Source organism: Brassica oleracea, chromosome C7 (genome assembly GCF_000695525.1).
Source record: "Brassica oleracea var. oleracea cultivar TO1000 chromosome C7, BOL, whole genome shotgun sequence".
NCBI lineage: Eukaryota > Viridiplantae > Streptophyta > Magnoliopsida > Brassicales > Brassicaceae > Brassica > Brassica oleracea.
Window position 1 is genome coordinate 22,750,069 of NC_027754.1, and position 22,078 is coordinate 22,772,146.

General features: G+C 38.2%; 7 protein-coding genes and 2 non-coding genes across 10 annotated transcripts in view; 6 read left to right on the top strand and 3 right to left on the bottom strand.

The window, feature by feature from the left end:
• LOC106305302 overlaps window positions 1-1,302 on the top strand; it is a 4,733-nt gene extending 3,431 nt beyond the window's left edge. The window contains exon 2 of the mRNA XM_013741682.1: window positions 1,101-1,302. Coding sequence (XP_013597136.1) covers window positions 1,101-1,274 — 174 coding nt within the window. The 3' untranslated portion in view covers window positions 1,275-1,302. The remainder of the gene's footprint in view (window positions 1-1,100) is intronic.
• Window positions 1,303-1,390: 88 nt separating this feature from the next.
• LOC106304787 (plastocyanin-like) lies at window positions 1,391-2,224 on the top strand. The gene has a single exon (XM_013741177.1). It carries the CDS (start codon window positions 1,576-1,578, stop codon window positions 2,077-2,079), a length of 504 nt encoding a protein of 167 aa, XP_013596631.1. The 5' UTR covers window positions 1,391-1,575; the 3' UTR covers window positions 2,080-2,224.
• A 1,381-nt stretch (window positions 2,225-3,605) lies between these two features.
• LOC106305764 (uncharacterized protein At1g76070-like) lies at window positions 3,606-4,879 on the bottom strand. Its single transcript, XM_013742138.1, has one exon. The coding sequence runs from the start codon at window positions 4,496-4,498 to the stop codon at window positions 3,755-3,757; it is 744 nt and encodes a 247-aa protein (XP_013597592.1). The 5' UTR covers window positions 4,499-4,879; the 3' UTR covers window positions 3,606-3,754.
• Window positions 4,880-8,580: 3,701 nt separating this feature from the next.
• LOC106306520 (V-type proton ATPase subunit B3) lies at window positions 8,581-12,031 on the bottom strand. 2 transcript variants are annotated; one of them, XM_013743167.1, is made up of 15 exons: window positions 11,923-12,031; window positions 11,687-11,777; window positions 11,480-11,535; window positions 11,307-11,405; window positions 11,165-11,224; window positions 10,958-11,069; window positions 10,660-10,868; window positions 10,278-10,406; window positions 10,054-10,191; window positions 9,764-9,914; window positions 9,601-9,683; window positions 9,455-9,502; window positions 9,309-9,362; window positions 9,136-9,219; window positions 8,581-9,045 (listed from the first exon to the last, which is right to left on the bottom strand). In XM_013743167.1, the coding sequence occupies exons 2-15, from the start codon at window positions 11,715-11,717 to the stop codon at window positions 8,860-8,862; spliced, it is 1,440 nt and encodes a 479-aa protein (XP_013598621.1). In that variant the 5' UTR covers window positions 11,718-11,777; window positions 11,923-12,031; the 3' UTR covers window positions 8,581-8,859. The 2 variants fall into 2 exon arrangements, with proteins under 2 accessions (XP_013598621.1, XP_013598622.1); XM_013743168.1 differs by having other exon boundaries at window positions 11,861-11,952.
• A 114-nt stretch (window positions 12,032-12,145) lies between these two features.
• On the bottom strand, window positions 12,146-12,218 carry TRNAK-CUU. The gene has a single exon. It is a non-coding gene; the product is annotated as a tRNA-Lys (tRNA).
• A 273-nt stretch (window positions 12,219-12,491) lies between these two features.
• Window positions 12,492-14,906, top strand: LOC106302044 (heterogeneous nuclear ribonucleoprotein A1). The gene is made up of 8 exons (XM_013738557.1): window positions 12,492-12,700; window positions 13,106-13,186; window positions 13,274-13,362; window positions 13,448-13,522; window positions 13,626-13,690; window positions 13,772-13,846; window positions 13,960-14,478; window positions 14,572-14,906. Exons 1-8 carry the CDS (start codon window positions 12,578-12,580, stop codon window positions 14,661-14,663), a joined length of 1,119 nt encoding a protein of 372 aa, XP_013594011.1. The 5' UTR covers window positions 12,492-12,577; the 3' UTR covers window positions 14,664-14,906.
• A 189-nt stretch (window positions 14,907-15,095) lies between these two features.
• On the top strand, window positions 15,096-18,243 carry LOC106302868 (26S proteasome non-ATPase regulatory subunit 3 homolog A). The gene is given in 9 exon segments (XM_013739275.1): window positions 15,096-15,104; window positions 15,646-15,921; window positions 16,215-16,364; window positions 16,438-16,574; window positions 16,701-16,755; window positions 16,836-16,946; window positions 17,123-17,220; window positions 17,222-17,360; window positions 17,484-18,243. Coding segments are annotated over 9 exon segments (1,155 nt in total). The 3' UTR covers window positions 17,664-18,243.
• Window positions 18,244-19,171: 928 nt separating this feature from the next.
• Window positions 19,172-20,382, top strand: LOC106302143 (expansin-A11). The gene is made up of 3 exons (XM_013738672.1): window positions 19,172-19,402; window positions 19,487-19,808; window positions 19,882-20,382. The coding sequence occupies exons 1-3, from the start codon at window positions 19,273-19,275 to the stop codon at window positions 20,186-20,188; spliced, it is 759 nt and encodes a 252-aa protein (XP_013594126.1). The 5' UTR covers window positions 19,172-19,272; the 3' UTR covers window positions 20,189-20,382.
• Window positions 20,383-20,951: 569 nt separating this feature from the next.
• TRNAE-UUC lies at window positions 20,952-21,023 on the top strand. Its single transcript has one exon. It is a non-coding gene; the product is annotated as a tRNA-Glu (tRNA).
• The last annotated feature ends 1,055 nt before the right edge of the window (window positions 21,024-22,078 follow it).

The following is a 22,078-nucleotide window of genomic DNA, read 5'->3' on the forward strand; positions in this document are numbered from 1 at the left end:
GACTTTGATAGACTCTGCAGATATCAAAATATTAGCCAACACTGTCAATTTGCAGAAAAAGGCAGCAACTTTGTGAAATTACAACGAATTTGGTGGCGGTGGAACAAGGTGATACTTCTTCTTGCTGTAACGATGGATTGGTGGGAAGAAGCATGGAAGTGTAAACTTGAACGAAGCAACAAAGGGGAAGATAAAGAAAAAATCATTCTGGGTTTTGAGATCTTGAAGATTGGTACCGATTTGGAGAAACTGAACCACAAGAATCAACACTGATCAAAGGTTATGAACCCTAATTTCAGTGAGGTGTTGGCAGTGAGGAGAGAATCCTAGCAGCGGCGAAGCGGAAATCTCCAGTTGCAACACCGTAGCAATGGGGTTTCAGTCAATCCAAGCAACGTCGAAACAGAGAAGGAAAAGGAAACAACTTTTTTTGTCAAAGTTGAAGAAAGAAACCCAAATTAATTAGAGAAATAAGTTCGACTATGGAGGAGGAGAAAGATGAGAGAATAGTTTTTTTTTCTATGAATTAGAATGAGTGATTTTTTTTTTTGTAAAGAAGAAATAAAAACTCTACCTAAATGACACAAAAGCTAAAATTTTCGCTAAGTGTTTTGCCTCCAACATGACTTTCCCGCTATAGTGGTGATTTTTAGGCTTTATTAAGTGAAAATATCCGTAGCCCGTTTTTAATGCTACGATAGAGTTAGGATCCGGATTTTGACACTTTTAGTAGCAGTTCGTGAATTCGTGCTACCGCGAATTGCTACCAATACCTATATTTCTTGTAGTGATTTAGACTAAGGTTCGTATCAGTTTGAATTAATTTTAATCTCCAAGAGAGATTTAGCTTAGTGTTAAGAGAAATGGTAGCCTAAATTTTCTAGTTCTTTTGCAAATTAAAAGGTTCGTATCAGTTTCCAATTGAAGGTTCTTGAATTTTCAATTTTTATTGTTAACAGTCGTAGGCTTAGTAGGAGAACATCTCGTTTTCTTTGATACTAAGCATTGTTTCTATACCTTTTGCTGTGAAACAATTTTTTTTAATTCATAAACCATTGAAACAATTCTTCACGGCTTGAAATTTTTGCTTCTTGACGCAGGACGAAGAAGATGAGTATGATAAGGTCGCACTAGGGAAAGAGGATGGTGGTAAAGGCGTGTCTATGGAAGATGCCATTTCGAGACCTTGTGGTGTGCGGGTTCGGGACCCTCATGCTAACCATGCTGCTGCAAAAATGAGGTTGAAGGAAGATGAACTCGAGGCCAACAAGTAAGGTTTTCTTGTTTATGTTTCTTCTTATTGAGTAAGTGATCTTCTTCAATTCTTCTAAAAAATTTAATTTTTTTTTTAAAAACTCTTAATTGAGAAACTCTCATTGGACCACTCAAAATGAAAGTTTCTTAACTAGAGATCTTAAGTCCACTTAAGTCCACTTAAATACATTTATATAATTAAATAATCATTAAGAAACCCAAGTGGGTTTCATGGGACATGCTCACTAGTCCAATATTCAACCAAGGGATAAACCCACGAAAAAAAAAAAAAAATTCACTTAGATAAACCATATCTTCATCATGGCTTCAATAACCTCAGCCACCGTCGCAATCCCATCTTTCACCGGTCTCAAATCCACATCCTCCAAACCCTCAGCCGTCGTCAGAATCCCCACCGTGGCGTCAACATCACCGAAGCTCACCGTGAAGTCATCATTAAAGGACTTCGGAGTCGCTGCCGTAGCGGCTGCAGCTTCCATTGCTTTGGCTGGAAACGCCATGGCAATAGATGTTCTCTTGGGATCAGGAGATGGGGCGTTAGCCTTTGTTCCCAACGACTTCACTATAGCGAAAGGTGAGAAGATTGTGTTCAAGAACAATGCTAGGTTCCCACACAACGTTGTGTTCGATGAGGACGAGATCCCAAGTGGTGTTGACGCCAGCAAGATCTCGATGGACGAGCAAGATTTACTTAATGGTCCGGGAGAGACGTACGAGGTTGCTTTGACTGAGCCTGGGACTTACAGCTTTTATTGTGCGCCGCATCAGGGTGCTGGTATGGTTGGTAAAGTTACTGTTAACTAATAAAATGTGACTGTAATGTGACAGAGAATCTCTGAGTCAGGTAGAGGGTTTTGTTTCAGCCTTACATAAGGTGTTTTGAACCGAATGGACCGTGATATGTTATATTGTGACTGGTTCCATAAATGGTATTTCTTGGTATAAATTATATGTAGATTTATGTCTCGAACAAGGAACACCAAATCAGACTTCCTGGTAGGACAAGCTCGAACAAGGAAGCGTGTTTTCTCATATGTTAACACGTGTGTGCCACACTGGATTGACACTCGCAACTCGGCCTTTGCCGATTCGTATTACGATTTATCTTTGTATCTCATCGTAAAAAAAAAAAAAAAAAAAAAAAAAGATTTATGTCTCGCAAGTCTATACTCAAGAGTCAAGACCAATGAGTAATATATTTAATCATAATGTCTCAATCAGGATTTGAGTTCGGAGTAGATAGTATCCATAACATTATTTTAACTGTAAAAGTTTAGAGTGTATATTTAGTACGTACAAATTCAGTTATAAGACGAACTGCAACATGTAAGAATCCATTTATATAACAAGTATTAAACTAATTTCATCATGTTTAAATCCAGAATCTGAAGCCTAGTCTTTCGTATGACTGTTTTTGGCTATCCCGATTTTGTTTAGTGGCACAAGTAACAGAAAATGTGGTTTGCTTCAACCGCCACTAAATATGCAATAAATCAAATTTTCATTATATTCGATAATATTCACTTACAAACAGAGCCGGTCTTGAAGAATTGGGGGCCCTAATCTAATTTTTTTTACTGCAAGTTTATTTATATTCAAAGTTTTAGCAGAAAAAAGTTTATTTATATTCCCTTTATATTTTTTCATAAATTTTACTAAAAAATATTTTATATTATAACCATAGTAATGGTTTTCCTTAAGAAAAATAATTTACAAAGAAAATTATGTCGACAAAGAAAAAAATCTAAATAACAATAGGTTTAGTTTCTTAAAACGTATTCATGTAAGTGAGTTTACAAAGAAAATTATTTCTGAAGACTGATAAGAGAATTTTTTCTTCTGTAATGTTAGTTTAGTTTACAAAAAAATAACTCAGTTACACAAATATTTTTTGAAAATGGGGCCCCTTGGGGTGGAGGCCCCATTCAAATGTTTCACTTCACTCCCCACAAGCCCGGCTCTGCTTACAAAGTGTAGTATTGATGCAACTTTTTTTTCCGACTAAAATATTGATGCAACTTGGAAGGTTGATTATGTACTTGTGAGATTGGATGGGTTATTTAAATGGTTTGGACAAAAGCCTATCAGATGTTACATTATGTAATAGAGACACAAGTAAGATCGGGTGTTCAAAAAAAAAAAAAAAAGGCATAAGTAAGATCTCTACTTGGTTTATGACTTGCTTAGATAATCTTGGCTTCAACCAGTAACGTGTGAGAGTGATTCACGTGTATTCTTCAAGGCAGCAATACGTGATTAGGCCAATCAACTGTGGGGCCAATCATCAGTTTCAGAGGGAGACAAACCAATGATTGTGCCCATCTTATAGCTAATAACGCATAAAAAACGTGTAGATATTTATTCACAAGTCGAATTATTTTGTTTGTTTGAAGTATTCAAAAAATTTAGACCTAGTACGTAGAAACGAAGTTCCGCACAAAAAAAAACAAGTACACATGGAAGTAGGAACGAAGACAAGTTAATAACTAGCTTTAACTTGAAGTGGTTTTGGTCGATCCATGGTTCTTCTCTTCCACAAATTAACTTCACTCTTGTGTCTCGAGCACAGGGCCAGAGGCGTGCTTACAGCGCATGGAATCATCGTCTCTTTGTCATCGGAAGAGTAACCTCGGCGATGATGATCGGACCGAGATTCTTCCCGTTTGATCTCGGCCGTCCAATCAAATCCACCGAGAGCTTCTCTGCTGCTCGCGAATTTCTTCATTTTACCCAATGAAGGCACCGCAAACGCTTCCACCGCCGAGATCGGATGCTCACTAGCGGCGGAAACGGCCGTGTAGTTGGATTTTCTCGACCCCATTGAGAAGAGACGTTTTAGTTTCGACCAGTTTCCCTTGCCTGATTCTTTAACAAGACAAGACGACGCCGGTTTGAGATTCTTACGTTCTCTGTTCTTCGCGTCCGGACATTTCGACTTATTAGCTAGTTTGATCTGACCGATGCAGGAGACCTTAGGAGAAGTGGGTTCGGCGAAAACGACGGCGTTCTTGGTTCTTCTCCTAGCTCTTGAGGCCGCCGTTGGAAGCAACGGTGTTATCGGACCAGAGAAGAAAAATCCTCTGTTCACCGTCGAAGCCGTACGGTGGTGGTGGTGGTGGAAATCTCTTACCGGACTAAACGGCGCCGCACCGTGACCAATTGATAACGCTTTTTGAAGCATCTTCGAGAGTTTCGTGGGGTTGTTGTCGGATGCTTTTTCCATTTACTCACAAAGTACATGAACACGGAGATCATTGGTTTTATATGTACTTTCTGTGTCTGAAAGTTCTCAGAAAGTGAGAGTCAAAGGATGATTATAGATGAACACAATTGAAAATGTCAATATGATGACGTCATGGAAGGGTTTGGGTCAAAGCTGATGCTAAACCGGAGAAGATCTTAATGTTATGATACAGTTTTGACTTCAAACCGGAGAAGACATTTATGGTTTAAAGACTTATACGGCCGACTTTGATCCGGTTTACAAAATCAAGTGCTGATTGGTTTACAGTTTTCCTTATAGCTTAGGTTGTCTTCTTATTTCGACGCGGGTTAGTTAATGGTTTGTTTGACTTTTATGGGGCTAATCTCACACGTGTTGTAATACGTCGTAGTGTATGAGAACTAATAAGCCACATGATTGTTATGCTTAAAAGTTAAAACTGTAGTTGATTGTTTCGAATTTGTTAAAGAAACTAATTAGTACATGAACAGCTCGTTAACCGATATATTATTATATTGAAAGCGACGTGCAAAGTGAACACTTGTCCTTTTGGTTTTGGTCTTGTTATTATAACGTTCTGAAACAGTTGTCAACACAATACAATACATGTATCTACCAGTTTGTTACATTGTCATTAGTTCATGGCAAACTACAAATTTATACAGACAGTTGTATATACACATTACATTCCTTTTTGTTTGGAACTCAAGCTACTTTTTAATCGCATAGCTTTTTGTAAAAGATCTAGGTGACTTAAGGATTTTCTTTTGTATCTATTGAGTTTTTTTTCCCCAACACGTTCTTTGGTTTGGTTGAGTCATGAGACTCATAACATTATCTCATATATAAACAAATATCCAAAAAAAGTTGGGGATATAAGTAATTTGGTGAACATTTCAAACAATTTAGAAACCGTATAGTTTGTGCATATTTTTCTTAGAAATTTGGAGGCCACCGCCCATAATCCAATATTTCACCGACCCTATTAAAATTTGGAGGCCACCGCCCATAATCCAATATTTCACCGACCCTATTAATAATTTAATACCTCGTGATGCACGTAAACCAGTGTTTAGCCCAAATCAAAGTTACAAACTAATTGACAAATTGCTTGAAATGATTCTTAAAAACTTTTTTTTTGACTAAATTTTTTCTTAAACTTGATCGAGGTAAAAAATGGTTCTGCTTTGATGCTTGAAAGGCTCCTTCCTACAATGGCCATGCTAATGACTATGGAGAATGTGATATTATCAGGCACGCATCCGTGATTTTCTATTCTGTGAAAGCAATGTACATCCTCTGAAGCTAACCCAGCTCCAAAGTAACGCCGGCCTAATCAAGATCATGATTCATGAAGGTATCCATCGAAGTCTCTACGTCACTAGATTTCATGATATCAATCAAGTGCCAAGCTGATAGGTTGAACTGTCTTACTTTACCTGCAAGACGATGTTTTCATTGTAACTTGTAAGGATGAGGCGATTTCTTGTGGTACACGTAAGTTACCCAGTGAAAGAAAGCTAGCGATTGGAGGAGAGGGATTCCGTCAAGAGAGAGTTTTGATCGTGTTAACGCCATTAATGAGAGGTTTGATGACCTCTCTTGAGTCTTGAGTCGCTTTCAAAGCTCAGAACTCAGAGTAGCTCTGGAACTCTGGTGAGCCAGCAAAAGGTCAAACTTTACCTGAAGCGGCGACGTTTAGTGCTTCCTCTATAGATGATACCTGTTTTTTTCGTTTAATAGTCTTTTTTTTTTTTTTTTTGCTTAAACGTGTCATTATCGTGTTACTAGTCTTTTTTCACGTAAATCTATTGCTTGGCAATTAAAAACATTTAATGGAAAAACCAATACGACAAGTCATAATTCAAAAGAAAATTACTCATTTTATTTGAACATATCCGACTATATAAGGATATACCCATTTGGCAAAAAAGGGGTAAGGATATAACTCAATACATTAGACAGTACTCTACACGTATTATATGATGCTTGACCACGTTTTGTGGCTATGATGTGTGTTACATGGATGCAGAGCTGTGCCCACCTTGAAGTGAAAAAGGCATTTGCCTAGGGCCCTTTTATGATATCAAAATTTTGGGACCCCTAATTTCTATTTTTTTTTGTATTTAGTAAATATAATTAGTTAGATTTTTATCAGATTTGAGCTTCATTTTTTTTTTGAAACCATTTTTTGTTATAATCTGTTTTAATTAAAATCCCAGAGACTTTAATTGTTTTTTAAAGTTATAAATTTCTAACTTCTACACATGCAAATTAGGATGATTTGCTGAAAAAAATCACAGAAATAAAACTTGATGCAATTTTTGTTGATTTTTAAGGTCTTATCTATTATTATCTAGTTATATATATTTTGTATCATTTTCATTGAATATAAGTAAATATAAAAATATGTAAACATCTTATATAGTAACTTAGTTTTAGAGACTTAAATCTTCTTAAAAGTATCATCATTTTAATAAACAATTTTAACCTTCATTTTTATGTTACTAATTTAATATTTTCCATCCCATTTTATATACTATGATAATTTAGTGAAATATTTCAATGAACCAATATAAATTAATCAAAAAATTTACATTCTATATTTTGTGTATCACTTTTTATTTTCTAATTTTTAATCTATATGACAAAAATAAGTTATTTTGAATTATTTCATTTTAAATATAATATTCATAAAATTATGTAAACAAAAAAAATATTATCTCGCCTCAGGCTCCTGTATCTCTTCGCACGACACTGCATGGATGAAGAAATATTGGATGATGGTAATTGCTACATTTTTGTCATTTAAGGTATATAAGTAGCTTGACCATGCCAATATCCCGAGTCCTGACTCGCAATTGTTTGGAAAAATATTCTCTCATTATACAAATAAGCATATACGATATTAAAAAAAAACAAAAACAAAAACATATACGATAGTTTCAAACCTTAGCTTATTGGTGACAGAAAATCAAAGTCTTAATATGATTTATAATGACAAATGATTTAGGAATACGACTAATTAAAACAAACGACTCTTTCTAAAGTTTAAATCTTCTCTAATCTGCGATCCTAATCCGATCTAGCTTTGGAAATTTTCACATTTACATTCCAGAGATAAATACTAACAACACACGCGGCTTATGCTATCTTCTCTATATCTAAGTCCTAATCCAACATTTATTTCATAGTTGTATATAATTATAGATATAGATAAACACATAACCCTTGTTGTTTATATTTATATATTACTCCAAAACCTCATAAAAACAGATATTAATCGCTGGGTTCTTATCAAATATTGCCGTCGGCGCCAGCGCCAGCGCCGGCGAAAGAGAGGGAGACGGAGGATCAGCAGGTGTCGTTAAAGACTCTGATTCCGTTCCGTTATCCAGCTGGGACCAAGACGCCTCCGTTCGAGCATATGTCTAAGTCGTTACAACGGCGTTACGTCAAGGTTAAAGAGCCTCTCTTTGATCCAGTGACATCCAAGCGTATTTATTGGCGGGAAGAGCCTTTTGATGTCAACGGCAAAGATGACGATCACGACCACGATCATGGATGTTTGTTCTTCTTGAAGGTAAGCATTCGAAGAATGGTCGATAAATGGTTTGGTCCTCTTCTTGGATTGCCCAAAACTGAAGATTTTAATTACTGAAATACTTTTTCTTAAAGGTTGAAACACAAACATGAGTTTCTTTCTGGTTTGGGACTGACATTGTGAGAGTGCTATAATGAGTTTTTTTATACGAGTCTTTGATTGTATTATCAATAATTATCTTGATATGATTTTTCGAATACGAAGTATGCACGTCTAAAGATTGTGGAGAACATAAAGTCTACAAAACAAAAGATTGTGGACAGCATTATTTCTTGTTAACGGTTTCAATTTTGTGTTCCAGGCCCGCATATTCAATATTATGACACTATCAAATAAAAACTGTCATCTTTATATAAAAGCTGGACTGTTATATTCATACAAATTATCAAAGGGACGGGACCATTCATGATTTGGGTTCGTATAATAGTTTCTCTATCTTACAACCAGAGAACTCACCAAATACAAGCTATGGCACAAATGTATAATAAGAGTGTTCAAGGAATAGATTATTACACGAGAAATACATGGTTCACCAGTTTGGAAGACAAAAACACAACAAGGCTTATAAATAGCGTTTGTGTTACTAGGCTTTTCCTACACAAAGCCTTTATTATACAAATGAAAAACAAAGGAATAATCCCAAATCACAATTCTCTGAGTTTTTTTTCACGCAATCTTGTTTTTTCTTCTCGGGACATAATTTAAGTTCCAAACTTCCAAATAAGAATGGAGCAACATAGAGGTTGTTTTAGAAGGCTTAGCTTGTGGAGTCGCGGCTGTAGAATTGATCAAGTGTTTTGGCAGGAATACGGTGAAGAAGCTCACGAGGGAAGATACGGAGCAGTGTCCATGCCAAGTCAAGTGACTGGAAGATGTTTCTTGTATCGTATGCTCCTTGCATCACAAACTTCCTCTCAAATTTGTCCAGAAACTCTAAATACAGCTGCATAACCACACCACAAGAAGCTGAGTTAATTATTGTTGTGAGTATTTGATATGAACATGATGTATGTGATTAAGTAGAGAAAGGTACCAGATCTTCAGAAGAAAGAGCTTCTTCTCCAACTACAGCTTTCATGGCTTGAACATCCTTCCCGATGGCATAGTTTGCGTATAGCTGAAAATTAACACAGGACACTGTGAATTGGGTTTGATGATACTAAATGAACATGCTTTGGAAGAGTAAAGATCCTATAAATAGCTAACCTGGTTGGACACATCAGAATGGTCACGGCGAGTCATTCCCTCACCAATAGCACTCTGCAGAATTGAACGTTGCTCAAGTTATATAAATCATAGTATCTTTCGATCCATGTGAATCCATAAGGGTATAAATCGAATGGCTTGGTTACCTTCATTAATCGAGAAAGTGATGGAAGCACGTTGATGGGTGGATATATCTGTTGTAGGAAAGAGCCAGAAAAAATCAGAGATCATCGTACATGGATGAGAAACTTCTTTTATTACAGATATGCAAAATTAATGAAGTATATCGCACCTGTCTGTTGTGAAGTTGCCTGTCAATATATATCTGACCCTCAGTAATGTAACCAGTAAGATCCGGAGTAGGGTGAGTGATGTCTGAGTATTACAAACAAGAGATATTATGAGCTTTGTTCAATCAGAAAGAAGAGAATCCAAGAATGATATTAAATTTTTACCATCATTGGGCATAGTCAGGATAGGGATTTGGGTAATGGAACCCTTTCTTCCTTCAATACGCCCTGCACGCTCATAAATAGTTGCAAGATCTGTATACATATAACCTGGATATCCACGTCTTCCAGGTACTTCTTCTCGAGCAGCAGAGACCTACAGTCATCAAAATACTTCAGAATTCGTGCTGTTGTCAAAAATAAAATGTAACATCATGCTGGTTGGGGTTTTCGAAATCCTAAATCGAGTTATGTATTATGGGACAAAACACAGAAACCAATGAAAGACGTTTTACCTCACGAAGAGCATCTGCATAGGAACTCATGTCTGTCAATATAACCAGCACATGCTTCCCACATTCATACGCTAAATACTCAGCGGTTGTAAGGGCAATTCGAGGAGTGATAATTCTCTCGATGGTTGGGTCATTTGCCTGTTGGAGTGGAATGCATACTAAATGTCAACACATCATCAACATAATATATTAGTACTATCAACGAAGTCAAGACGCATAGTTACCAGGTTCAGGAAAAGGGTAACTCTTTCCATTGATCCATTTTCTTCAAAATCACGCTTGAAGAACTGAGCTGTCTCCATGTTTACACCCATAGCTGCAAAAACAATTGCAAAGTTGTCCTCTCCATGGTCCTGGAAACCACACAAGGGAATAAATCGAAGGTACTGAAAGTACGAAGTAAAATACTCAATCGTCAAAGAAGTTGGGTATAATTAAAATGTCAATGGCATTACAAAATATAGCCCTTCATATCTCACACGGATTCTTTGAGATGCTTAAATCCTTCTTAGAAAGTGAATGTGTGCACAGACACACTTACACTTCAGCAAGATCCTTAAAAGATAAAAAAGTACTTTAGTGGTGGTGAGTAGGGCAAATGATTACCTCAATTAGGTTCTCAGTCTTTTCCAACCGCTTAACAAGACCAGCCTGACGACAAATTTGAGCAGCGATTTCGTTATGAGGTAGACCAGCAGCAGAGAAAAGAGGAATCTTCTGTCCACGAGCGATTGAGTTCATGACATCAATGGTAGAAATCCCTGTTTGTATCATCTCTTCAGGGTAGGTTCTCTCACTGGGGTTGATTGAACTTCCTATACACATTATTCACCAACACAATAAAAACAAGAGGAACATTTTTTGTTTGCTTGAGAGACCACACAATGGGGCAACCTACACTCACCAGAGATATCAAGGTATGCCTCTGGCAAAATAGGAGGACCATTATCAATTGGCTTCCCAGAGCCGTTAAATATGCGTCCAAGCATGTCTTGTGATACAGGTGTTTTCAAAACCTGAAACACATACCATTGAACTAAAAGATTAAACAAGAAAACTGTAGTAGTTCTCGGAAAGCTGCCAACATTTAACCAATCAACTTAGTACATACCTCTCCTGTGAACTGAACGGTGGTAAATTTGTTGTCAATTCCAGATGTTCCTTCAAAAACCTGAAAACCATTAGATTGAGTAGAGCCTGTGCATATACTGCATTGTACACCTCGAGAGAGTAAGACGAAAAAGATCATAAACCTGGACAACAGCTTTCTCCCCATCAACTTCCAAGACCTGACCACGTCTCATAGATCCATCACCTAAGCGAATATTAACAATCTCCTGGTACTTTGGCCCCTGGTATATTTCACAAAAACAGTTAAGTGAGTTTTATTTGATGGCAAAGCTTCTTGCTAACAACGTATATATACCTTCACTTTCTCAAGAATGACTAAAGGTCCAGCAACCCCTGAGACAGTTCTGTACTCTACACAAATTCAAAGATTCTCAAATTACAAAGATAATACTCTACAGAAAAGGGTTGATTACACACAAAGCGGAACAATCACATGAAATCCACAAAGTACAAGGACTAAAACGCAACACCAATATGAAGGATCCATGATCGGGTGACTTACCCATTCCGATCTCGAGAGCTCCTTCATCCATGTCGATACCAGCCGCTCCTATTGTCACAGATCAATATCAAATCAAACAGCTCCACAAATCCTGGAAAGAGAGAAAAAAAAAGAAGAAGTTACAATCGCGATGTCGAAATGAAACTAAATCGATTGAATGAGATCCAATCGTACGACTCGATCCGAAGATGATGAGACGGAGATCGAAGAAAGATCTGATGAAGCAAATCACGTACCTGGAACGAATGGAGAGAGCGAGTTGTGTGATTGAACTATGATGATTCTGTGGCTCTATGTGAAAACGTGGTTGGAGTATATCTGACTGACATCTAATTATTTGAGTATTATTATTATTTTATTTTCCTGCAAATCTAAAAATTATTATTTTTCCACCGAAAAGTTTTCTTCCGTTTTGGGGAGATATTTCTCAAATTTCTCTAGGGGAAAAAAAAGTAACAGCGCCCACCGTGGGGTTCGAACCCACGACCACAAGGTTAAGAGCCTTGCGCTCTACCAGCTGAGCTAGACGGGCTTGTTGTTATAATTTTACACTGTTATCCTTTTATCTACTATAACAGGCAGCCTACACATAGTAAGTGTGTTTACCAAGCGAGGCTCAGAACGCTTATTTGTATACTAGTGTTACTTCCGTGCCAACGCACAAGATCAAATTCATTTTAGTTATTTTTATCATAATTTAAAATTAAAGTAAATTAGTGTTTTTACACATTTTATAAACATGAATAATATTGAAGCAAATCGTACAAGGTAAGCATTCACGCACGCACGATTTTTTGAGGATTCGAAGAAAAAAAATCGAGTTTCACCGCTAATGTGACTCTTCTGGTTCTGTGTTGAATTTGTCTTAATTTGTGGCGGTGTATTGTTCAGATGGACAGGTACGAGCGAGTGGCGAAGCCTAAGGATGAGTCGCCGATTGCTGAGAACGAGATTCGCATCACCAGTACGGGTAGGGCGCGTAACTGCATCACCTATGCGATGGCTCTTCTTCAGGTATTTTGTTTCTTCCGTGATTCTGAAAATGAACGCGTGTGTGTTGATTCAGTTTCTTCCATGGTTACGATGAAGAATTGGTATGAGTACTGTTATGAATTGGTGTAGATACGAGTTTTTTTTTGGTAATATATGGTATTTTATACATTTAATTGCAACTTCAAAAATGCAGATTTTAAGTAATCTGCTAGCATTTATAGAGAAGAATTGAATCATGAATTTGTTTTTCTGAAGAGAAAATTATTGGTTAATCTTTTGCTTCTTTTGATTTACATACCTTTTGAGTATTAATTATGTTATTTGTGGTGGTTTGAGATTTTTTTTAAAAAAAATCTCTGTTGGCATATTGTGATTACAATGAGGTCAATTTATAAACGCCATTGTGTATTTGTTTCTTTGAAATAGGAGAAAGGATTAGATGAAGTTATTTTCAAGGCAATGGGAAAAGCTATCAACAAGAGTGTGACCATTGCTGAGCTCATTAAGGTATGCTTTTGTTTTATCCGTTCCTAATCACAAAATGGAGCGGCTTTATTGTATCTGAACTTTTTTTTACTGTAATATTTGATGCAGCGAAGGATTCCTGGAATCCACCAGCACACATCTATTGGATCCATTGACATAACTGATACCTGGGAGCCTAAAGAGGAAGGCCTTCTTCCGTAAGTCGATTGACTATGTTTGTGCTCTTAGTTTTTTGTCCAGGCCTGTTATTTACTACTTTCTTGTTCTTTTTTTCTTGTGAAGGATTGAGACAACAAGGCATGTGTCGGTGATCACTATAACGCTTTCGAAGAAGGAGCTGAACACATCCGCAGTTGGGTGAGTTCTTAGTGCTTGTTTGTTTTGATATTTTAGTTACAGCTACATTGTCTTAAGCACTAGTCTGTCTCTGGTGCTAATATTTTGTTAAATTCTGTTGCAGGTACCAGTATCCAATCCCAATTGAGTTGGTGAAGCCATTTGTTGAGATTGATTACGAAGGAAGAGGTAATTACAGTGACCTTTATAATGGACATTTTCATCCTCCCTGCGATGCTGTCTTTTATATGTTTTATCTATTTGTTGTAGATGGATCACCTAGAGGCAGGGCAAAAAGAGGAAGAGGAAGAGGAAGAGGAAGGGGAAGAGGAAGAGGTGGCAGAGGTAGCATTGCTTTAGCAATCTTCTTTCCAAAATCTTAGTTTAATCGGAGCTGTTGAGAAGGGTTCCGTTTTTGTTGATCTGATTGTGGCTTTATGTTTTCTCGGATGTATCAGGGGACGGATATGTTAACGCTGAGTATGATGATGGAAGTATGGAGCCTGAGCGGGTACCTGGGAGAGGAGGACGCGGTGGTCGTGGAAGAGGAGGGTTCAGTGGTCCTCCTCCTTACTACGAAGCTCAACAAGATGGAGGTGATTATGGACGCAACGGTCCTCCTCCACAGCATCATGGGTATGATGATGGAGGTATGGAGCCTGAGCGGCCATCTGGAAGAGGAAGAGGGGGCGGGAGAAGAGGTGGTCGTGGAAGAGGAGGTTTCAATGGTCCTCCACGTTATTATGAAGCCCAACAAGACGGAGGAAACTATGGCCACAGTGGTGGTCCTCCACAGGATCATGAGTACGATGATGGAGACATGGAGCCTGAGCGGCCATCTGGTAGAGGAAGAGGGGGAGGGAGAAGAGGTACACGCGGTGGTCGTGGAAGAGGAGGTTTCAATGGTCCTCCACAATACTATGAAGCTGAGCATGATGGGGGAGACTACGGATACGGTGCTCCTCATCAGGGCCGTGGTACAATGATGTTTAATCACATTTCTATTTTCTCAATACGCAATATTAACCGTCTTGCCATGAGTTGCTAATGTAAATAAGTTTGTGGAACAGGAGGTGGGCGTGGTAGGGGAGGTCGTGGAAGGGGAGGAGGCCGTGGTGGATTCAACAGATCAAGTGGACCACCGATTCAGGCAGCTGCTTAAGTGATCGTTGAATGGATTTTGTTCTTTTTTCTTCATTCTCTTGACTCTGTCAATCAAATAACAACAAGATGTTCCGTAGCATAATTTCTCTTTCATTTTGCATTTAGGTTATATAATATTGTTGATTTATTTTATGGATGTTGTCTTTGGGATTTCTCCAGTTTTTGTTCACTTGTAAGAATTTTCCAGTTTTGTCTCTGTTTTTGAGTGTTGGAATTTATGGTATTTGGTTTGATGGCACGAGACATGGAGTCTGCAAATTACACACGTTCTTTGTTTTACTCTTCACCAATAAGCAATCCGAATTTTCAACGTATTCTGGCGTTACAGTTTATCACTTACACGTAGTATTTTCATCTTTCAAGAAAAATGTTCAAAAGTACAGTATTTGTATATCCAGTTATTCAAGCCTAAACAGACGAGCAAAAAAATATGGAGACAGTAATAGTATATGCTGACTGATTGTATTTTGGAATACGCGAAGAAGGCCCACTAATTTAACAAACTAAGGGCCCGTACGTGGGAAGCCATGTTAAAAAAGATATCGCCGTTGCCGGACATCGAACCCGGGTCACCCGCGTGACAGGCGAGAATACTTACCACTATACTACAACGACACATGTTGCTCACTATTATCATCGAATATAGTTAAATAAATTATTAGAAAGCTTTTCTTGAACAAAGAGAAAAATACTTTTGGAAAAAAAAAAAAAGGCTCTACGCAGCAGCACCATAGTTTCATCTTCAAATAAATCTGATTCATCATCATCACCGGTATCTCCTAGGCGAATTCTGTTCGGTGAACTCAGTAAGCTCTATCTCTGACTTGTTCATTCAGCTAAACGCTAGTTACTTCAAACGATCCCGTATGATCTCTACAGCTTAGTTGGCACTTCCGCATAACCCTAACCTAATCTTCTTTCCGTCTTTGTGAAGAGCAACGTGATTTGGGCAAAGATGGCTCAGGACGTCGAAATGAAAGATAACCACACCCCTTCTCAATCCACGATGCAGCGTGCGTGAATCTCGACCTTTTTTGGTTTTCTTCTTCTTTGATTTATTTCCAGATTTGAAGGAGATAGCAGACTTGATCGATACTGGCTCGTATACGAAGGAAGTCCGCCGTATTGCTCGTGCTGTGCGGCTAACTATTGGTCTCAGGCGAAAACTCACCTCCTCCGTGTTAACTTCTTTCCTCGATTTCGCTTTGGTTCCAGGATCCGAACCCCACTCTCGCCTCTCTTCCTTTACTGCCAAGGTACTATGAGGTTCTATTTACTTCTTGATTTTGATACTATTATGCAATGTTCAATAAATAGTTAGGAGCTTTATATACTCATTTTTTGAGCATCTAGACCATTTTTAAAACACTTGTTCCAATTAGAGCATGATTAATGGGGTTCTTAGGCTGGGATTCTTATATTCCGCCAAGAACCCCACCCTAACCGTTAATCATGCTCTTAGGTTCGCGCTAATGATGATTATGATCTCTTTAGTTGTTGTGAATGACATGGAAGTTGATACTGAAGTATTGTACTTATAATGGTTTAGGGTGATGAACATGACATGGAAGTTGATACGGCTACATCTGCTACATCTGCTACATCTTCTAAGAACCTACCTTCTGAGCTCGAGATCTACTGCTACTTCATTGTTCTTCTTTTTCTGATTGATCAGAAGAAGTACCCCGAGTTTACTCCTGCTGCTGACTCTTGATGGGTTAATATTTATGATATGGTTTAGTTTCATGAGTTTCTTTTCGGTCGGCTCTTAGGCTAAACCTTGTTCTTCAGCAAGCATTGCTCGTCTCAAGAACTTTAACAGATGAACCATCGATGTGATTGCTTCAAGACTCTATGTTTACTATTCCTTGAGCTACGAACTAACTGGCGATCTTGCTGAAATCCGCGGGTTAGTTGTAGACTTGTAGTTAACAGACGGGTTGTTTTTAGTTTTTTCTTAACTTGGTTCTACCCATCTTAGTACTAATCAGTAGTTTAACTGTTAATTCTCTGGTTCATTTGTTTATACGTGCAGGAATCTTCTTGCCTTGCATCACTCTGCAACACTACGCCATGATGAGTTGGGTCAGGTATGTGTGCGTTTAAGCCTCTACGTTCATTGCTATGAAACTTTTGCTTGCTGATTGAAAATTATTTGTGTTGAATACAGGAAACACTTGTAAACCTGTTGCTTCGCAACTACTTCCATTACAATTTGTATGATCAGGCAGAGAAGCTCAGATCAAAGGCACCTCCATTTGAGGCCCATTCAAACCAGCAGGTAGCTCTTTCTTGTTTATGCTTTCATACACTTATATATCCATTTGCCTAATCATTTTCCACTTGCAGTCATATCACTAATTGATGTGTTCCAGTGTGCTCTCTTGCTCATCCTTTGGTCATTATCTTCTATTTGATTTCCCCAAATGGAAATATGTCAAATGATATGCTTTGCAGTTCTGTGGGTATCTCTTCTACCTGGGGAAGATCCGAACCATTCAGCTGGAGTACACAGATGCAAAAGAAAGTCTCCTTCAAGCAGCCAGGAAAGCCCCTAGCAGCTCCGGGGTTCAGAATCCAATGCAATAAATGGGCCATTCTGGTCCGCTTGCTACTGGGTGAGATCCCTGAGAGGCCAGTCTTCATTCAAAAGGGGATGGAGAAGGCTCTGAGGCCTTATTTCGAGCTTACCAATGTGAGTACACACCTTCATAATTTTGCTCTTGCTGCCGTTGGCATGAGCTTACATGATGCAACAAGATTATCAATCTGATCTTGAAGGTTGCGGTTAATAGTCTGTGTCAATTTTTCTTTGCAGGCGGTGAGGATTGGGGACTTGGAGCTGTTCAGGACAGTCCAAGAGAAGTTCTCAGAGACATTTGCTCAAGACCGGACGCACAATCTCATCGTAAGACTCCGCCACAACGTCATCAGGACTGGACTACGCAACATAAGCATCTCGTACTCGAGAATCTCCCTTCCTGACGGAGCAATCTGACGCGACCATCGATCACAAAAACGGGTGCATGGTCTCAAGAGAAACAGGGGACATTTACTCCACGAATGAGCCGCAGACAGCGGTTAACGCGAGAATTGCTTTCTGCCTCAACATGCATAACGAGGCGGTCAGAGCTTTGAGGTTTCTTCCTAATACCCACAAGGAGAAAAAAAAGCGATTAATTTTTTTTATATTCAAAAAAAAGAAAAGAAAAAGAGCGATGGGAAGAGGAGAGAGAGGAAGAGTTGGCTAAGCACATGGCTGAGGAAGACTATGATGACTTTTAGAGAAGGATAATATCTCAGTCTGAGTTTGTTACTCACACAACTTTACTTTCTAAAGTGTTTTACTGGAGGTGTGTTAAGTGTGTTTTATCCTCCGGATAATCATTGTTCCTTTTTATTACTTTGGTTTCAGGTTTAGGAAAATAGATTTATATTTGTCGTTGGTTTCAGAAGATTGGAATATTTTTTCGTTTAATGGTGTTTCGGGGGGGAGGGGGGATTCAACGCATCTTCAGACGGTGGATCATTGTTAGAACATTGGCATGTGAAATGTTATCATCACTAAGGCTTATGCAGATTATAATGTAACTTTAGTCCACACTTATATCTTGTATGGTAAAGACCCTTAAATATCAGAAGAATGAAGACAAGACATGTGTAACGCCATTAAATAATTGATACATAAGTCCGTTCCTGCCAAACTAGGTTTCATTTTCTTAATAAAACAATCTCATGTTATGCTTTAAGTTTACAGGTCTTTGTCGTGTGAGTCATTAAGTTTTCAATAATGAAGAAAAATCGGTAATAAATTTCCTGGGCTCTTTGATGGCTACAACTGCCAACTATCTAAGCCTCATCATCAATGTCATTGGCTCTCAAGGTTTATTGAACTCTAAATCACATCTAAACAAGGTCCTCGAGTCCTTAACCTTCTTGTATCCATATGTTTATTTATCACTGTTTTATTTATTACTGTGATCTTCCCCAACTTAGAATGGAAATCAAGTTTTGAGAGATGAATAACCCAAATAAGTATTAATTAATAATGATTTAAAGAAATAAAATTCGATTTGGCCTGTTGCTAATAATGTCGGAGAAGAGAGCATGTGATTGATGAACCTGGACAGACCAACCTGCACATGATAGTATTGTGCACATTACAAACAAGAAAACTATCTTATATGTATTTAAGCAAAAATTAATATCCACCGCATTGTACAGCAAAATATATATATGATAGAAATGAACAAAAACTAATATTAGTGAAACTTACATCCAGAGTTTATATGAACTTAGTGGGGAATATATACAATAATCCCATCTACATATTACAACAAACAAAATTTAAACATCTACTATCTTTTTGGACTTATATACTAGTGTTTACTTACAAAAAAAAAAACGCATGTAAAAGATTTGCGAAAAAGAAAAGAATAATAAAGAAAATAAAGATACACACAGGCTAGATAAAGATAAGATCACATGTAAGGTTTTGTTGCTACTACACAGTCTACACAAACACACACTTCCCACCTTTATTTAAACAAGTCTCTCGCCTTCACTCGATCATCATCATCTCTTTCTTCTTCTACTAGTTATAAGCAATGGCAAAGTCTCTAGCTGGGTTGGCGCTTCTGGCCGCTCTTATTATAGCGGTTGATGCGTTTAGGCCTTCTGGTTTAACCAATGGCCACGCCACATTCTATGGAGGGAGTGACGCTTCTGGAACAATGGGTAACATAAATCATTTTAATTGCATATAAATATATTTCCATACTAGGCCATTGGACTCAAAGTGTGTTCCTTTTGTCTATCCAGGCGGAGCTTGTGGGTACGGAGATCTCTACTCGGCGGGGTACGGTACAATGACGGCGGCGCTAAGCACGGCTTTGTTTAACAACGGAGCTTCTTGCGGCGAATGCTATAGGATAACGTGCGACTACGCGGCGGACTCACGGTGGTGCAAGAAAGGAGCTTCGGTGGTGATAACAGCAACCAACTTCTGCCCACCGAACTTCGCCCTCCCCAACAACGACGGTGGCTGGTGCAACCCGCCGCTCAAACATTTCGACATGGCACAGCCCGCTTGGGAAAAGATCGGAATCTACAGAGGCGGAATCGTCCCCGTCGTGTTCCAAAGGTTAGAACTTTTCATTAAAGGTTTAAACTTTTCAGAAAACTTCTAAACGGAAAGTCTCTGTTTTGAAAAACAGAGTAAGTTGTTACAAGAGAGGAGGAGTGAGATTCAGAATCAACGGGAGGGACTACTTCGAGCTAGTGAACATTTCGAACGTAGGAGGAGCTGGTTCGATTCAATCTGTCTCCATTAAAGGATCAAAGACTGGCTGGTTAGCTATGTCTCGTAACTGGGGAGCTAATTGGCAATCAAACGCTTATCTCGATGGTCAATCTCTTTCTTTCTCCATCACCACTACCGATGGTGCTACGAGAGTCTTCCTCAATGTTGTTCCTTCTTCTTGGTCTTTCGGACAGACTTATTCTTCAAGAGTTCAGTTTTAAGATTGTTTTGTTTGTCTGTATGTCTGAAAAAAAGTTATTGGCTGTGGTCGCGCTCTGTATCTCTGTTTCTTTTCTCCCGGAGTGACCCGCCCGCTTTGTTTTTTCTTTCTGGTTTGATGGGTCTGTTTATGGAGAAGATCCGATTCTATTTGAGGAAATGATTATATATATTTGTTGTGTGTATTTTATTTGAATGATTCAAACCCGGAAAGATTATGTAGCAAAGTGAGTTTACCAAGTACAATTTTAACAAGACTGTGAAATTATATCTGTTTCTTTGTAACCATCTTGGTTTGTGGTTTGGTTCGGTTCAATTATAATGATGTTTGACCTACACTGCTTTAGAACACAAGAAAAGAACATAATCAAATATTTTGCTTGGACAGTTTTACTAGAATCATGAACAAAACATTGAAATATTTTCCTACATTGTTAATTATTTAATTTTTGATGAACCAAAATAATCAAAGGATCAAGAACTTGATACGGTGATTTGCGCTAACACTAGTCTTCTTGTCTTCTTGATCTGTTAATACTTAGTGGTGTGGAAACAGAAGTAGAGATGTTCTTCAAGCTCTTGCAGTTGCTCTGAGAAGCTTTCTCATGTCCATTAAACTCCATCAATGCTTCCTTTTAACACTTCAATTTTCCTACTTGTGCACATCGCAGCTACAGATTCAACATTCAGCGTACTCATTATTATAAATCTAGCTTGCAAGTAGCGGAGGTATAATATCTCTAGATTCATAAATGCTAACATCTATCCGATGTCGTCCAGCGGTTAGGATATCTGGCTTTCACCCAGGAGACCCGGGTTCGATTCCCGGCATCGGAGATTTTTTACATACGATGGAAACTTATTTGGGCTTCGAGAGACTATTATTTCACTCCCCTGGAAGTAGGGCCTAATTCCATTTTATCTCTTTTTTTTTCCCCCTCATAAATTACCTAAATAGAAATCATGATCATGTTTTGACCAAAAAAAGAAAGAAAAGAGATCAAGACATGCGATGTCTTTTTGTTGATAATACAAACTTTCTCAAAGTAGCACGAGTACGAGTGCACTCTACTCTGAACCACTACAAAGGTCGGCGATAGAATTTCATTTAAAAAAAAAAAAAACATATCTCTAAGTTGCCGTGTATATAAAACTGATATGATCTCGTTAGACATTAGTTTAAGTACAACTGTACAAGCCTAGAAGCATGATTTGGACTAAGAGGATTTCATGCATTTCAACTTTTCTAACTGTAACAGGTTTACACTTTCTCAGAGCCTTCATTGCAACCAGTTCCACAGAATTTCACTTGCCCTGCAGAGTCCAAACTAGACTTGATCTCAACCATCAATTACCCGTCAATAGGAATCTCCGGATTCAAGGGTAATGAGAACAAGACAGTAAATAGGACAGTACGACTAATGTTGGTGGAGACGGTGTGTGCTGTTTACACAGTCAGCTTGGAAACACCACCAGGGTTTACCATTCAAGTGACCCCGGAGAAACTCCAATTTACAAAATATGGTGAGAAGTTGACATACCAGGTGATAGTCTTTTCTGCTCTGCTTCACTTAAGCAAGATGTATTTGGAGCTCTTACTTGGTAAGATGCCAAGTACCAGGTCAGAAGCCCATTGTAATTCGTAGCGAGAGTAGCAGCAGCACAAACTGAGTAATGGTATAAAGTTCAGTATGATGAATATGGAATAATAAAACTTAACCTAGAGAAAAATAAACGATACCTTTTCTCATTAATGAATTAATTGAATGTTCAAGTTACTAAATAATGTAATGTTTCTGCATTTAATGTGTTAATATCCATGCAAAAAAAAAGACTCCTTGAAGTCAGGCAATCTTGTTTTCACACAAAGGGCATGCATGCATGATCATGTG

Coding starts and splice junctions, on each gene's coding strand:
- LOC106302044 (XM_013738557.1), top strand. CDS start 12,578: ATGGACAGGTACGAGCGAGTGGCGAAGCCTAAGGATGAGTCGCCGATT. Junction 13,363..13,447: donor AAAGAGGAAGGCCTTCTTCC/GTAAGTCGATTG, acceptor TTTCTTGTGAAG/GATTGAGACAACAAGGCATG. Junction 14,479..14,571: donor TGCTCCTCATCAGGGCCGTG/GTACAATGATGT, acceptor TTTGTGGAACAG/GAGGTGGGCGTGGTAGGGGA.
- LOC106306520 (XM_013743167.1), bottom strand. CDS start 11,717: ATGGATGAAGGAGCTCTCGAGATCGGAATGG. Junction 10,192..10,277: donor TTACCCTTTTCCTGAACCTG/GTAACTATGCGT, acceptor CCACTCCAACAG/GCAAATGACCCAACCATCGA. Junction 9,363..9,454: donor CACTTTCTCGATTAATGAAG/GTAACCAAGCCA, acceptor TCAATTCTGCAG/AGTGCTATTGGTGAGGGAAT.
- LOC106305764 (XM_013742138.1), bottom strand. CDS start 4,498: ATGGAAAAAGCATCCGACAACAACCCCACGAAACTCTCGAAGATGCTT.
- LOC106304787 (XM_013741177.1), top strand. CDS start 1,576: ATGGCTTCAATAACCTCAGCCACCGTCGCAATCCCATCTTTCACCGGT.
- LOC106302143 (XM_013738672.1), top strand. CDS start 19,273: ATGGCAAAGTCTCTAGCTGGGTTGGCGCTTCTGGCCGCTCTTATTATA. Junction 19,403..19,486: donor TGACGCTTCTGGAACAATGG/GTAACATAAATC, acceptor TTGTCTATCCAG/GCGGAGCTTGTGGGTACGGA. Junction 19,809..19,881: donor GTCCCCGTCGTGTTCCAAAG/GTTAGAACTTTT, acceptor TTTGAAAAACAG/AGTAAGTTGTTACAAGAGAG.